Genomic DNA, 14772 nt, shown 5'->3' with positions numbered 1-14772 from the left:
AAGTATGAAGACATACCCCCATTTCAGGCCCACTTCTGTCAGGAATAACATCATGTATGTTCCTGTAGTATCCAAGGCAGAGCGTGGTACATCGAACAAGTGCTCCCATGTATAAGGACAAGATTGGGATCAAGAGAGGCTCCCTGCACTCCAAGTGACTGTGAAGCAAAATGGCTACAAAAACAACCTGGGGAGAAAACAAATACACGATAAACAATTTGTCTGTGTGCTTCTCCAGGGCCAATGCATTTCCTGCCTGATTCCTACTAAATCGATTGAACCAACAACTTGCATGGCTACAGTATCTATAGAAACTTAAGCCAGGATCTCTCAGTATTTGGTCATGTGCATGAGAAGGGCAAGAGTTAACTTCATACTCTATGAAACAGGACTTGAAGGTTGGGCAGGTGTCAGACTAGAACCCATAAATAGGAGAAGGTTGGCATGAGACTCTGGCAAGGTCTGGAAGCAAGCATGTGGCTGAGAGTCACCCTTCCCAGGAGAATGTGCTATTCTGATACATGCTGAGGCTGGAGACATGCTTCTAGGGTCAGCTTCTAAGCCCTACTACTTTTTTTTTCTGGGCAGTGGGGTGGGTAGTGGCAATTAAAAAGCCAGATGTTTTAAAATATTCACTTCAACATTTAGGAACAGGAAGTCTTATGTCAACCTAATTTTGAACTTTTTCAAGTGAAATTTCACTATTTAATTATTTGTTTTTTAATTGAGTTCCACATTAATATAAATTAAATGGAAACGTTTGGGCTAATGAACAGTTCATAATTCAGCCCCTTAAGACTAAATGCTCAATCCATAAAATGTAAAGGAACTGATTAACATGATATTATTCTCTTTTTTAAGTACAGAGTGGATGAAACACCTGGTAAATTCCAAATTACTCTGGATAGTGGGCACAACTGGAAAGGTAACTGTTTGGTACTGTGAAGAGCAGAACCAAGACAATGCTTCCAGGACATGCTGGCATTCAAGTGAGTTACAAGAAATAAAATACACATTGTTCAGACGCAGGTTCTCTCCCTCATTGATAGAGCTGTAGAAACACAGTAATTTCACGAATACAAGCCGCACTGAGTATAAGTCGCATCGCCGGGTGTTGGTAAACATTTCGTTCTTTGTCCATAAATAAGCCACACCTGAGTATAAGCCGCTCTGTCGTTCGCAGCGAGGACCCGCGTGCAACAAAGTTGCCAAATAGTAACAGAATCGTGGCAGGGCGGGGTTTACTGGCTCAGCTCGGGCCATGAGGGCTCGGGGCTGCTGACAGGGCTGGGTGGCCCAGCTCGGCGCTGCCACTCGGCGGGGCCTCTCGGGGCCGGCCGCCGATGCCTCTGGAATCGCTCGTCCCGGCCTGGCGCTACCCCGTGGCGGCAGGGGCGGCACACAGCCCGCCAGCACCTGCAGCAGCAGTGGGAGGCGGGGATGGAGTCGCCCCGCTTCTGCGGCGGCGGCACGTGGGGACGGGAGCCCCCCAAGCCGCGGGGTCAGCAGGAGGGAGCTGCCCCACCTTCCCCCGAGCTGCGGGGCCAGCAGGAGGGAGCTGCCCCATCTTCCCCACCCCCTGTGCTGCCTGCAGGGAGCAACTCCACCCGCTGCGCAACAGAGTAACCAATTTGTAACAACCGCATAAATGCCAGGTTTTACTGGCAGGTGCTCGACTTTGCAGTTTGCACTGACTCGGTTTGCACTCCCGAGGTTGAAAATGTCAGAAAATTATTCACATATTGGCCACACCTGAGTATTAGCCGCATTTCCGGTGTAGGAGCAAAATATTGGTCAAAACGGTGCAGCTTGTATTAGTGAAATTACTGTAGTTAAGAAAAACCACGCTCTGCAAATGTTCCTGAGGCAAGCCACAGTGCTTATGAGGGTTTTCAAACCTACAGAAACATGACTTTTCAGTAAATAGAAGCAAAGTCAGTCACAAAGGATGCGCACATGAAGCTACTCGAAAAAAACTGGCCGCTGCCTGTGCCCCTACTCCCTGCCCTACTCTGTAGGGCACAGATGTAGGTGTAGAGTTCTGGGCTATGACAGCCTCAACTTTTTGTGTTCTGGGTTTTCTCTTGCTCCATGCAGCGTTCTGTTGAGAGAAGATGACAGGTGTCTTATTCTTCACAACCCTGGCACCCCACTCACCAACCACTGTGGAAAGGGCATGGCTAAAATAAGAATATGGTTCTTTATTTAGCTGCGCGTGACCTGACACGCACCCAGGGTCAGGAAACTTTGTAGGTGACATCAGGACAAGAGCAACCCTGAGGGTTAAGGTCATTTACAGTAATTGGTATTATCTCTGGGGATTTAGTGCATCACTGTAGGGGGGGGCAGACCTGACAAATACAGAGTAGCAACTGATTGAATGGTTCAACCTGGTTTATGGATTCCTTATGTTTAGTGGGAGGAAAATGCTACGGAAAATTGAACTGAGTGCCATTGACTTCATATTTCCTTTGATGTCCTAGTGTTTTATCCTCTTTCTTATCCAGTCATTACACCATTCAGCTGGTAATGGGGCAGTACAGCAACTATTTACAGTTGCTGGGACTCTTAATTTCCTAATATTTTTATATGTTTTTAAAAGAGGGCTGTATATTGGTTCCTAAATGCTACTGCTACTGGCCTTCATCAGTGTGTATGGATGTCGTTTTTCCAGTGTGCCTAATACAAAGCAACAGGATAGTTAACACCTCCCTTTTGAAAGTTCAAAAAACAGTTGGTCTTCTCTGAATCACCCAGGGGTTATCACCACAGACCCCTTCTGGAGCACTTCTGAGCCTTCACCTTTTGGAACAGTAACAAGTACTTAGAAGACAGCTTACATTGCATTTCCTTGGATTAGACACTACGTGCAAAAATGACAGGTCAGCTGGAGAATCATGCCTTCACCTCCAGCTCAGGGTTTTACTGGAACTGCGTGAAGTGCTAGGGAGAAGGTACAGAGAGAGAGAGAGATCTCTTTCAAAGCACTCTCTCAGCCTCAGGATTGGTAGCAGCCAGCGGTCTCTTTGCCTGACCTTTCTTTTCCCCAAATGTACACGTGTACATACAGAACTTGTTTCTCAGCCATTATGAAACAGGGCTGTGGAAGTGCTTCAGGACATGACCCTAAGCCAAACAAACCTGGGAACTGACTTAATCTAGTGAGACTGTTCTAAGCCACAACTGCCAGCAAATAGCCTTCACATGATGAACAGTCAGAGAGCAGCACACAAGATTTCTTCCTCTGGTGTCTTGCTATGGAAGAGAGAGAAGGCACAGGGGGACTTTCTGTACAAGAGAGTTCCTGTTTAGGAAAGCATCTGGTCCATAACACAATGGAAACAGCAACTTCTGTGAGGAGCCTTTACCTGAGCTATGACATCTGAGATGGAGGCACATCCCACTAGGAAACTGTACTTGTGTTTCAGCAGAATCCCAGCATGGGTCCATGCCTGAAAAACAGTCAGAGAAAAGTTTCGGAAATGATTATGATATTGTGAATGATTTCAGGTCCAAGAATGCTGTTTTCTGGGTATTACATTGTACACAAACAACCTGCAGCAGTACCTGGTGTGAACCTCGGCAGACATTAAGCCATTAATGCAGAGAAAGCACTGTTGCATTGAGTTCCTCATTGCCAGGCTGGCAGGGAGAAAGGGGATAAATTTACGGACTGTATAGAAATTTCTGAGCACAACTAGTAAGAAAGCAGCCCTTCACAAATCAGATGCTGCACAGGATGAATTATCATAGTAAATAATCTAATAAATAATCATTCACCAGCTGGATGCACCTCTGAAGTGCAATATTCATTGGCCCACTGAGTGATACTGAGTCCTGTCTGGAAAAGAAAACCAACTTCTTTTCACTGATCCAACTTCTTTTTGTCAGCAACTGTTTGAAGCAGGCAAAGGGATGGGAAAGTGGTGGAGGCATTGGCATGAGAAGGTTCTCCCTTACCAGTTTTACACAGAGGTAGAGGCATTAAAGAGAGTTGCCACATTTTCATGTTGTGCAGGCCTGGTGATGACAAGCAATGGGCCTGGTGATCTGGGAAGCAGAAGCTCTCCCCATGTGTGGCTCTCTTGTCCAAGCATTTGAGTTAACTGGAGTTAGCTTGCAAAAACTGATGCTAAGAAACATCTTTTTGACAAATTTGCTTTGAGAAAATATTGATTTTATTCCTTGTGAGCTCTGCAGGTGATTTGGGAATGGACGGTAAATCCAAATCTTTCGCCACAAATCAGAATGAAGTCACATACAGACAAGCAGTGCAGCTCATCACAAGATGACCAGTGCTTTTCAACATGCCCATACTGTAACTCTGACAAGGTAGTTGAGGTTTTTGACATCTGTCATGATCTCTGGATGTTTGAAGTCCATTCAGATGCTTTCTCCATGCAGGAGGAGATGAGCCTAGGTATATACAGAATTACTGCTTGCAAAGGACACACCCTACTTCTGCATACTTCAATTTCCCATCAGGCAACAAAGTCTTGTGAACTAAGGTCACAAAAACATAACATTAACATTGAATTTCAGTTCTGAATCAGGCACTCACCATGGCATCCATAAAAGGGAAGGCAGCAAGATAAAGGAAGGCCCTCCGAGTTTTACTTCCCACTGATTCATCCACATGGTGCAGTTTATTAATAATGTAATACCCCAAATCACTATATGCTGTGGAGAAACAAGATAAGAATGAAAAACAAAGGTTGCACATGGACTCTTGGGTGAGATATTCAGAAGTACCTGAAAGACCGTGATGCCTTGGAGCTCAGACACACATCCATTTAGCAAACAGCTGCAAGGGCTTCAGATATTGCAGCCTCACCAGCTGCTGTTTATGACTAAGAAGTGCTCTCATGGTTCTTTTTAAAGTAACCTTTGGCAGAGGCGTTATAACAAATGGCTGCATTGGGAGATGAGTATAGTGAGTGCCACATCTGTTTGCTAAATGAACAACACTGGTACTCCAGAAAATCTACTGCTTCTTCATTAAATCAAGGCTCTTTGTTAGAAAAACTGTTTTCACCAGGCATTGAGTATTTCATGGGGTATAGTGCCTGTTAAATGCTGAAACCATCTATTTTCGCTGCATTCTCATGACATTACCTGTAAACCTGCCCAAAGCTGTAAAAGGAAATTGTGATTTGTGATGGCATGCAACAATCACACTGGTTATGCCTCTCCCTTACTCTGCCTAATGACCACCTCCACCAGGACCTGTCATGACGCTCTGTGCTTTGTTGAGTAGTTCCTGGGCAGCCTTGACAAGCCTCAGTTTCCTTCCTTATCTAGAGCCAGCACCTGCAGAGCTACAGGTCAGAACAGGGCACCTCTGGAAATCAGTAGGTTCCCACTACTGACTGCCAGCATGTTATTTCACTGTCCTGTTTCAACCGAAGACAACCTCTAGTGTTGGACCACACTCTCTTTCCAGGCCTCTCTTCACAAAGGGTTGGGTTGAAGGCTGCACAGACATGGGAAGTCCCCACACAGCTCTCTGCAGAACTGCTTACAGTTCTGTTTGTACCCATGTTATCCAGCTGTTTTAAGAACCCCACAGTCCTCCCAATAACCACGAATAACAAAGGTTGTGACTGGAGTCTGAACTACAGAGACAAATATAATATGAAGATAATATGAAGAGGTAAATAATCCAGATCAGTATTAACCTCTTATAAACTATGTTCTAGACCTGCACATCATTATTTGATTTCCTCTATACACTTGCAATAGCTATTAAAAGAATGATTAGGCTGTAAGGTTGATCTCCCCCAAGGCAAGTAATGGCAGAATTATCTGTGTCTGGGGAACCTTATTTCAGTTCTCTTCTACTTGTGTCTTTTCTATGTTAACTATTTCAAATGTGAACATCTATCCAATTTTCCATTTGTTACAACCCTATTATCTTTGTACAGATCTTTATAGGGGGTATTTCAGGTAAGTGATCCTTTTCATGCATGCAGGTCTCAGAACTGGATTGACAAATGCTAATGTTAGTCATCAAATTCAATCTTCTTAGCCTAAAACTGCCCCTCATAACTTGTAAACAGTATTTGAAAGCAATTAAAGAGGAGTTTAAGTTGTCATTGTTCTGTGATGGCTTAGAGATACAGCAGTTAAATGATTAACGACTGAAAAGGCTATTTGAGTCCAAATAAGATGGTGTAAACAAGATACTAAAATAAAAGGCTGTATGACAGCACTGTGAACAAGTGACAAGCCTCATTCCAGATAACCAGGACTGCCCAGAAGATGCTATAAATGTTAAAAACTCCCCCTTTCCCTATACTGATCCCTATCTATATGTCTTTCCTCTGAACTATGACTGTTAGACTCACAGTCTCCAAATTCACTCAGTAAATCCCAAGTTGCTCAGGCATCTTCCTGAGGCACTCCCAGCCTTGTTTCCTTTTGAAGAGGGTTGAGGAAGAATTTTAAACCAGGACTCCAACTTGTCTTCAGGTTGAAGAAGGGGTTTTAGTCCCTTAAGTGTTCAGGTGCTTGTTGCAGTTCAATCAAACATCAAGCACATCCTCTTTATATTTTTGCATGAATAACCATGTGCCAATCTTCACTCGCTGTTTTGAAAACTCTCTACTATGAGGGTTTTTTTGTGTGGTAAGCCCTTGTGGAAAGCTGCTTTTCTGGCAGGGCTGCACATGGATGTTCCTGAATCAACCTATTTCAATGAAGGAAAGAAATCTGGAAGGTCTGTGAGGCAAGCCATGTGGGAAGGTCAGATTCTTTGAACTTTCTGTTAGGTTCTATTGAGTGTGCTTTACATTTCTGCATGAAAACTTTAAAGCCAATGCAGGAAACACACCACCTTATCCTCCACATAGGGACTGAGAATCATAGTCCATGTGCTGAGGAACCTGCTTCTGTGGAGAGGGCACCTCCAGTACTGCAGTGCTAGAAGCACAGCATGCTGCAGAAGTCACCCTTCCCTGTTCTCCCTGCCCTTCATCTGTTTTAAATGAGACTTTTAAAGTGTTTAGAATGTGAGTAATAAGTAGCTTTTTTTTGGCTCTAAAGGTCATTGCACAGGTTTTTTTGGTTTGTTGGTTCCCCCTTCAAAGTTTACTATCACAGAAAAATTGACAGAATTAGGGGGTCAGAGGCTGAACTACTCTCACTTCTAAGAAGAGGGTTGTAGTTTATTGGCAGAGCACTCTTAAAGCACTTATACCATTACAACTCATAGCACAACATTTTTAAGATTTCTAGGGATATCAGCACTGAGCTCTGGAAGCTTCAAAGATTTTATTTTCTCTCACCCATCAAAAAAAGTTTAACTGCACTTTTTAATGTGATTTTTGTTTTAAATTCACAATGGTTAAACTTAAAACATTATTTTCAAAATAGTCAACTATTTCATATGTCAGTGAAAGCACACAATCATTTGTGCTGATGTCCATGAATGTTTCTATCCTCACAAAGAAGGACTCAGCAAGCTCAGAGATTCACAAACATACAGGCATGTGTCACTGAGCTGTGAATCCAGCAATTGCTGGTGCAGTTAGAACTTAACCTTGGCCAACCTTACAAACCTATTATGAAGAATGGTACAAAATTAATAACATAGACAGAGCCAGAGAGTATTACATGAATCTAAAGCAGATGGTGCTTCCCACTTCTTGCATCATTTCAACTAAAACAGAGAAGTCCAAGTCCAAGATGAGCTGCCTGTTTGCTCTTCTCTAATACCTCATTTGTTTTGCTATGTCCAGGGATCAGATTTGCTACAGAAGTTAAGCATTTTACTTAAGCATAAATTAAAAATTCTTGCTTTTGTTTTTTCCAGTTGAGTTTTAAGACCCAGAAGTTCAAGAAATGACACTGAAAACTGTACACCTAATTGGATCTCCTGGTCCCTACACCAATTTCTCTAGCAAGCTAATTATACCACACAAACTTCAGACACCCTTAAAACAACATATACTTAATGATGCCAGCAGTCTCAGACAAATAGCTGTATTGTAGTTATTTTGGAGCTGACTACTACTGAGCATGCCATCCTTAAATCATAAAGAAAAAACTCCTAGAGGAAGTGACACCATTTATTTTCAGACATGGAGCTACATATGTCAAAAATAGCTTTACCAGAAGAAAAAAATCCAAACTATGATTTTGGGTTTAAGTGTGCCCTTTCTAGACACATTCCATTTACATACTTTGCTACTAGTTTAAAAAATGAACTTGGAGACTTGAGAAGTAACAAATCTATTCTGCTGCTTGTGAGAAAGATGGTTCACATGGCCAAAACTGATGCTCATCAGTTTCTCAGTCACAGAATATTCTGAGTTGAAACAGACACACAAGGACCAAAAAGTCCAACTCTTAAGAGAATGGCCTGTACAGGGACTAAACCCACAACCCTGGTGTTATTAGCACCAAACCTTGATGCACTGAGCTAATTTGTTCAGTAAAGTGATTTGGGGAGATAGGAAAACACCAATGTGAAAAACCAATAGCAAATGTTCACTTGAAGATGCCACAGGGTATACAGATTTCTTTATGTTTTTGGTTAACTTGAATTTAAAACAGAAGAGAAAGCCTCTGTTTTCCCCATGTGAAAGCTCAGATGACCAGAGTGTTTAAGGTGGCGTGATTTCTTTTTCTTTGCTTATGGCAACACATGAATTAAAGAAAACCAAAACAGCTTGCGAGCATCTCAGTGAAGACTGATTACTGCAATCATATTTTTCTGTGCTTGGGTCTAGTCCCAAAATTGCATTTATTGATTTTCCCACATCTGTGAATGACTTTTAGTATCTGAAATATCTTCATATATGCCAGTGTTTCCTAAGTCTCAACATTATCCTGTTTTAACTGAAATATAGTCACTGCTATCCAAAAGTGCTTTGGTCATAGGCTTTCTTCCTTTGTCCTGAGTACCTTGTTGAAAAGAAACCACCCCTGCTGTGGGAGAAGGGTTGTGGTAGCCAAAGAAGCATGTTACTGCTTTGGCAATGACCATGCTGAAGTAGGACTAATTTTTAATGAATAACATTTTATTTTTATTTGGGGGGGAAAGGGAAAGCAGCAATCCCAGATTATATTCTGATTTGTGTTCCTGTGCTGTCCCTTTTTTCCAGGGCAAAACGTTTTGTATACCCCAGTACAGTGGTCTTGTTGGAACAAGACTGACAAAAAAAAAACCAAAACACCTCAGTCTGTCATAACCAACTGTGTAACTCCTAGTGTCTGGAAAATCCCAGTAGTGTTACACTGGAATTGGTGGGATTACACCTATGTCTCACTTCCTGTAGAGATTTTTAATGTACATGCAGTGATCATGCATGTGGGAAGTTCAAAAGCATCAGTGGAATTGCTAGGAAATGCTGAAGTTCTCCCCTGTGCAGCCTGCGGCCCATGCTCAGCAGCCTGATAGTAATAAATGGGCACAAAACAAATCGCTTCCATGTCTTTGACATCCAGTCTGCTGTAGATTACTGCAAAAGTTAACCTATACTTAAGTTTACTGGTTACTAAAGTTCCATTATTTTTCTCCTGGTGATGATAATCAGTAAAAATCAGTCAATCAGTAAAAAGCAAAGAGGATGTTTCATCAAAGTAACTTCTATCATTTCTAGAACTACTGAGAATTATTCTAAAGGAAACAAATTTTCTCAGTAAACTAGTGAAAAGTTGGACAATGTTGTTCTATTGCTAAAGAAAATGTGCATACTCTTCATGACACTGATGTTGAAAGACTCACCTAGTATGGAGGGCTTACCAGCAACACTAAGAAATGCATTATGGTAGCATAACGTTATATAAATGACTTTTCTCTTCTGTCAAGCTGGCAATTTAGTAAGATGTCAAAAATACGCAGAGACAGGCTTAGCATCTTGAATCCTTTCTCCTACAGCCATCAAAAAGCCATTCTCTCAAATAACACGACACTTTAGACCCTGGTTCCATAGTGAACTTCCCATCACGGAAACAAATTGATGGCAGTTGCTGCCCTCAAAATAGCCCACTTTGGGGAAGGAAGGCAGAATATTATATTCTATTTCCAGAGCACACCTAAAACACCCAATCCAGGAATACTGCACTGACAAGGTTTACAGCAGTGTTGGAAGTGGGATGAGTATATGGTTTTGAATCCCTTTGGCCAACTTGGTTCTCAGTTGTTACTGCTACCTGTACAGGGGAGTGACAAGAGCTGCTTTGGACTTTGCAGACCTTCATAAGGATGTGGTTGGGTGATGACTGAGGAACCCAGAGCTTGCAGCTCTGAGTTCAAGTGGTTTAGCTCAGCCAGTCACTGGCACAGAGGATTGCTCACAGTGTGAGCCCCAGTGGGGAAGCAGCAGGGGGGAGCTGGTGCTGAAGCAATGAAGCATGAGTCAGGTGCATGAAACGGTCTAGTTTGATATTTTCCATGAGTAGAGGCCACTGTTTGTGAGGAGCTGTGTGTGTAGACTGCAAATAGTCTCTATCACTGTTGGAAATGTGGTGATTCATTGTGGTCACTGTGTTTCTACCACCACTTGTTTTCTTCCTTTTGGTACTCCTTATTTCATTGGGCTTTTGGTTTTCTGTTTCTTCCTGGGCTTTCACAATCCATGGCAGATAGACCTGTCATCTTCCTTAGCCCTATATTTATGGCAGGTGGAAAAAATTCAGTCTCCTAAGTGTTATTTGTTTCTCTTCTTCATCCACCAAGCATCAGTGACCTGTATTTGTGTCTCTTGTAGATAGCTTGTGATAGGCTTGCAGCTGCTGGGGAGTACTCTCAGGTCCTAGGAGGCTGCCTGTCACTGGACTCCTTCTCTTCCTCCTGCTAGGCAGGCTGTGTATCTGTGGGTCAGAGCAAAATAATCAGGACTTGAAATAGGTTCAAAGGAAACTTGGAACATAAAATTTGGCAACATCACCCAGGCAATTGGTGCTAGAATCTGACTAACTCCATTCCCTCAGGCGCTCTGCCAGTCTCTGCTGTGGCCTTTGCATATTTTCAGGCATACACAAGTTAAAATACCAAAAAATATTTTGCAGTCTGTCACCATAAAAAGCTGAAAGATTGTGTGCAGTCCTTTAATTCAGGACTTTAAAGCATGGTAAGCACAGCCTCCTTTTTTCCCCAGATGAAATGCAGAGTGTATTTCAGAGGTTCTGAACTTAGCAGGGCTCTACTTCCAGGCAAAGGAAAGAAACTTAGCTGACAGGTTTTCCAACCGTTGTTTCAAACACCTCCTTTCAATAAGAAGCTCCACATGGAAAAACCAGTTATGTTTTTCACCTGGAAATCTGATAGTTATATTTAAAACTTTCTTAAAATCTATCCTAGCTTAAAATAACATACTGTATGACTAGAAAATATTTATCCAGCCGGCAAAGGCAAAAACTTTGACCAGCATTGGCAGAAAAGCAAGTGAGCAACTAGAAGAGCAGCTCTATGGGCTGAAGATACATTCCAAGCAAAGAAATATGAGAGTCAAATGAACAAATGGGCCAAAATTTATAACACTGACTCAATAAAACAGTCTCAAATGCAAACATGTTTAGGAAGTGTCCAATTGAAATCAGCGAATTAAGTTAACTTGAATGCATGGATGAAGTTTATAAAATCAGTGACACCTTATCCCTGGAACACAGTTGCTGGTTAGTGAGCCATTACTGTAAGCATGTTTTATGACTGTAACAAGGAGCAAAGCTAAATAGCACAGTGTGTGTGTATCAGTGCTGGAATAAGAGATATATGATGGTCAAAACAAACTGTAGTTCTTGGGAGGCACATAGAACTCATGAATATAGCTGGCAGCCTGTTAAAGGGTGAGAACTGGGCACATTTGTATTTACCAGCTGGATTGTGTACCTACTCAGACAGGAACTGAAACAGTCCTATTCTATTCTATTCTATTCTATTCTATTCTATTCTATTCTATTCTATTCTATTCTATTCTATTCTATTCTATTCTATTCTATTCTATTCTATTCTATTCTATTCTATTCTATTCTATGATGAACAGCAGCACATGTTGCCCTTGAGACACTAACAGACTAATAATGAATACTGCCTCCCTTCGAGGCCACTCCGAGATTTCACAGCAATTCAGGATACTGCCATTACACTTGCATTTCCCATTTTCTGTGATGGAATGACACCCTACTGGTGGTGATCCAATCCAACGCTACTGCCTGTCAACCAACACATGCCTCCATAGGCTGTCACTCCTCCCTCCCACCCCTTAAAACTCTCAGCTTTTTAGGATTTTACCTGTTCAATGCAGTGCACTCTGCTTCTCCCTCCAGCATCTCCTGTTCCTTGTTGCTACGGTCCAGAGGTTTCAGCTGCGTAGAATGAGTCAGAAGGTGCAGAGAATCTCATGGAGTTCTTGGAGAGGATGAAGTTAAAAGTCTTCCAAGTTAAATTGTTTTTATTGTTGTGGTTGATGCTTGAGTCGGTATCCCATTTTTCTAAGCTCTCAAAAACTGGCAAATCCTGTGGCTGCCTTTTTTTTAGTGTTCAGTTTGTGTCTACTTGTGTATTTTCTTTGTTTCAGAGTACACTCGTGAGTTGGTCTCTGCTTGGTATAAATTGCTCCTACTAACCTCTTCCTCACAGATTAATTATTCAACAGAAGTGTATGACACCTAGCAGCACTGGAGAGTACTACCTGATATTTTAATGGGGTTGCTGGCACTTGCCTGCTGAGAGTTTTGTACTGTGAGATAAGTAGCAAAGGAAGTACAGAGGGAGTACACCAACAATGCCACCAAGAACTGGCAAACAGCCCTGCCAAGCACACCTTGAAGTCCTGCCAAACCAACCTAGCAGATACGGCTAGCTGATCATCACTACCTAACAATAACACTGAGCTATCAGCTTCAGGCAACCTGTCAACCTCGTCAAAGTTCTGCTCACGCACCTGACTGAAAGAGATCAGTGGCATGTTTTGTTTCCAGGCATGAGACCCCTGTGCTTGGGATCTGCTCCTTAATAACCTGTTTAAAAAGCAATAAAAACTGTGTGGATGGGCATGATATCAGCCCAAGAGAGTTTATCTCTTCTGCATCTCCTGCTGTACTTCCAAATGAAATATTAAGCCTACAGCTTAAGTAGTTTGAAGAATGGGGAAGCAAATTAAAGTCATATTAACTAGATGTGAAGTGACCTTACCTATTAAAGTATGAAATACAGCAGCTACAGCGCCAGCCACAACCATGCACAAAACTGCTTTGGTCCTGTCTCTCTTGCTGTTCACAAACACCAGACCTACATTTTTGAAGTCACTCATCGGACCCGTGAAGAACTTCATCAGGGAGTATGCCAGCCCATAGCTGGCCAACATTTCCACAGCATCTTCCTTGACAGCAGCGATGCCCCTATTTAAGGCCTGTTGAAACACAGAAAGAGCAAATGATGCAGCACATGTGGAAGGGTACCAAACACAATCTCCTGCATCAGGTTCTGAAGGAGCAAGCAAATTTAGCTGTCATTGTTTTCACCCCAAGCTGGACTTTATTACTCTGGATTCAGCAGCAGTAACTTGTGACATGTGAAACAGGCAAAATAATTTAAGATAGACTAAATTCAAATTAAGTAGACGTGAAGATAAAATATCTATCTATTTCTGAAGTATATAATGGAACTTCTACCAGACGTCAGCCTCTATCCTTTTTAGAATAATTTTATGACCTGCTAATAGTCATGGATAATACAAAACCACTGAAATACTGCTCTGAGGTTCCAGCCATGATTTCGACAGAGCATAGTCCTTGTAAGTCATCTTTACAGGCATAAGCTCTGACACACTCTCAAAGTTGAGGAATTAAAAAACTTCTTCTGTGTAACAAGCTTTTCATAACTTTTGTGACAGCTTGTAACAGCTTTGCCCATGTAATTGTTGTGAATAGCTGATATTAGCCTGTGACTTTCACTATGAAATGAGGCCAAATACACATGTGATTAAACATAACTGATCTCTTTTCATGTAGTTGACATACACATATTTGTGTACATACAAATTTGTTTGTTTGTATTTGATACCATATTCATGTATATCTTCTTGTAGGAAATTTAAAAAGAACTATAGCACATATCTTTCAAGACATACTCAGGTAGAACTAACTCACTAATTTATTCTAGGTCTGTGTTTAGGAAATGTCTGCCAATTAATCACTGAGAGTTGGATGGATTGTTTTTACAACTAAGGTGAGCTATAAAAAAGATGTGTAACATTTCCTCAGATTCCAGCTTGAACCAAAATACTTCTGAAGTATTGAATAAAAATGACAGAATGATAAATTTTATCTGCAGTGTGACAGCATCAATCATCTGGTACACCGAGGAAACTGTTAAAACAGTATTAGATTCAAAAAGCATGAAGGATGAAATACGATTTAGCAAGTATTTAGTTTCTATGGGTTACAGCTGATGTCTGTTGACAGGGCCGCAGCAATGAGGCCAACCAGGAACATCTCTCCAAGCCACCACACAAACCTCACTCACACTTAAAAAGTCCTAATACCACTTTATCTGAATGAACAAACCAGCTAGAGGTAATTGCGGTGAAGTCCTTCCATTTCAAATGGAAGCATAAGCTTTTTGTTGCAGTTACTTGACTTTATTTTCCGTTCCAAAGATATCTAAGCAAGCAACTCCTATTGGCTTGAAAAGAACCTGCATCCGTGAAGCAGAAATGAGCATTTTTCCTATTGTTCTTTTCCACTCTTTCTATGAGACATTCTTAATTTTTGAAACTCAAGCTGCACTGTCAACATAGCAAAAAGCTGTAGAAAATACCCACT

The 14772-nt window shown here is 41.7% G+C and overlaps 1 protein-coding gene and 1 long non-coding RNA gene across 2 annotated transcripts in view; both read right to left on the bottom strand.

Moving 5' to 3' along the window:
- ANKH (ANKH inorganic pyrophosphate transport regulator) overlaps nt 1-14772 on the bottom strand; it is a 106821-nt gene that overhangs the window by 38693 nt on the left and 53356 nt on the right. The window contains exons 2-5 of the mRNA XM_033051917.2: nt 13142-13358; nt 4562-4680; nt 3369-3452; nt 17-187 (exon numbers count right to left, since the gene is read on the bottom strand). Of these exons, the coding sequence (XP_032907808.1) occupies nt 17-187; nt 3369-3452; nt 4562-4680; nt 13142-13358 (591 nt within the window). The remainder of the gene's footprint in view (nt 1-16; nt 188-3368; nt 3453-4561; nt 4681-13141; nt 13359-14772) is intronic.
- On the bottom strand, nt 10553-13135 carry LOC116992370. The gene is made up of 2 exons (XR_004417035.1): nt 12239-13135; nt 10553-10818 (listed from the first exon to the last, which is right to left on the bottom strand). It is a non-coding gene; the product is annotated as an uncharacterized LOC116992370 (long non-coding RNA).

This window comes from Catharus ustulatus, chromosome 1 (genome assembly GCF_009819885.2).
Source record: "Catharus ustulatus isolate bCatUst1 chromosome 1, bCatUst1.pri.v2, whole genome shotgun sequence".
NCBI lineage: Eukaryota > Metazoa > Chordata > Aves > Passeriformes > Turdidae > Catharus > Catharus ustulatus.
The sequence above is the reverse complement of the archived record's forward strand: the minus strand, read 5'-3'. Positions and strand labels throughout refer to the sequence as shown.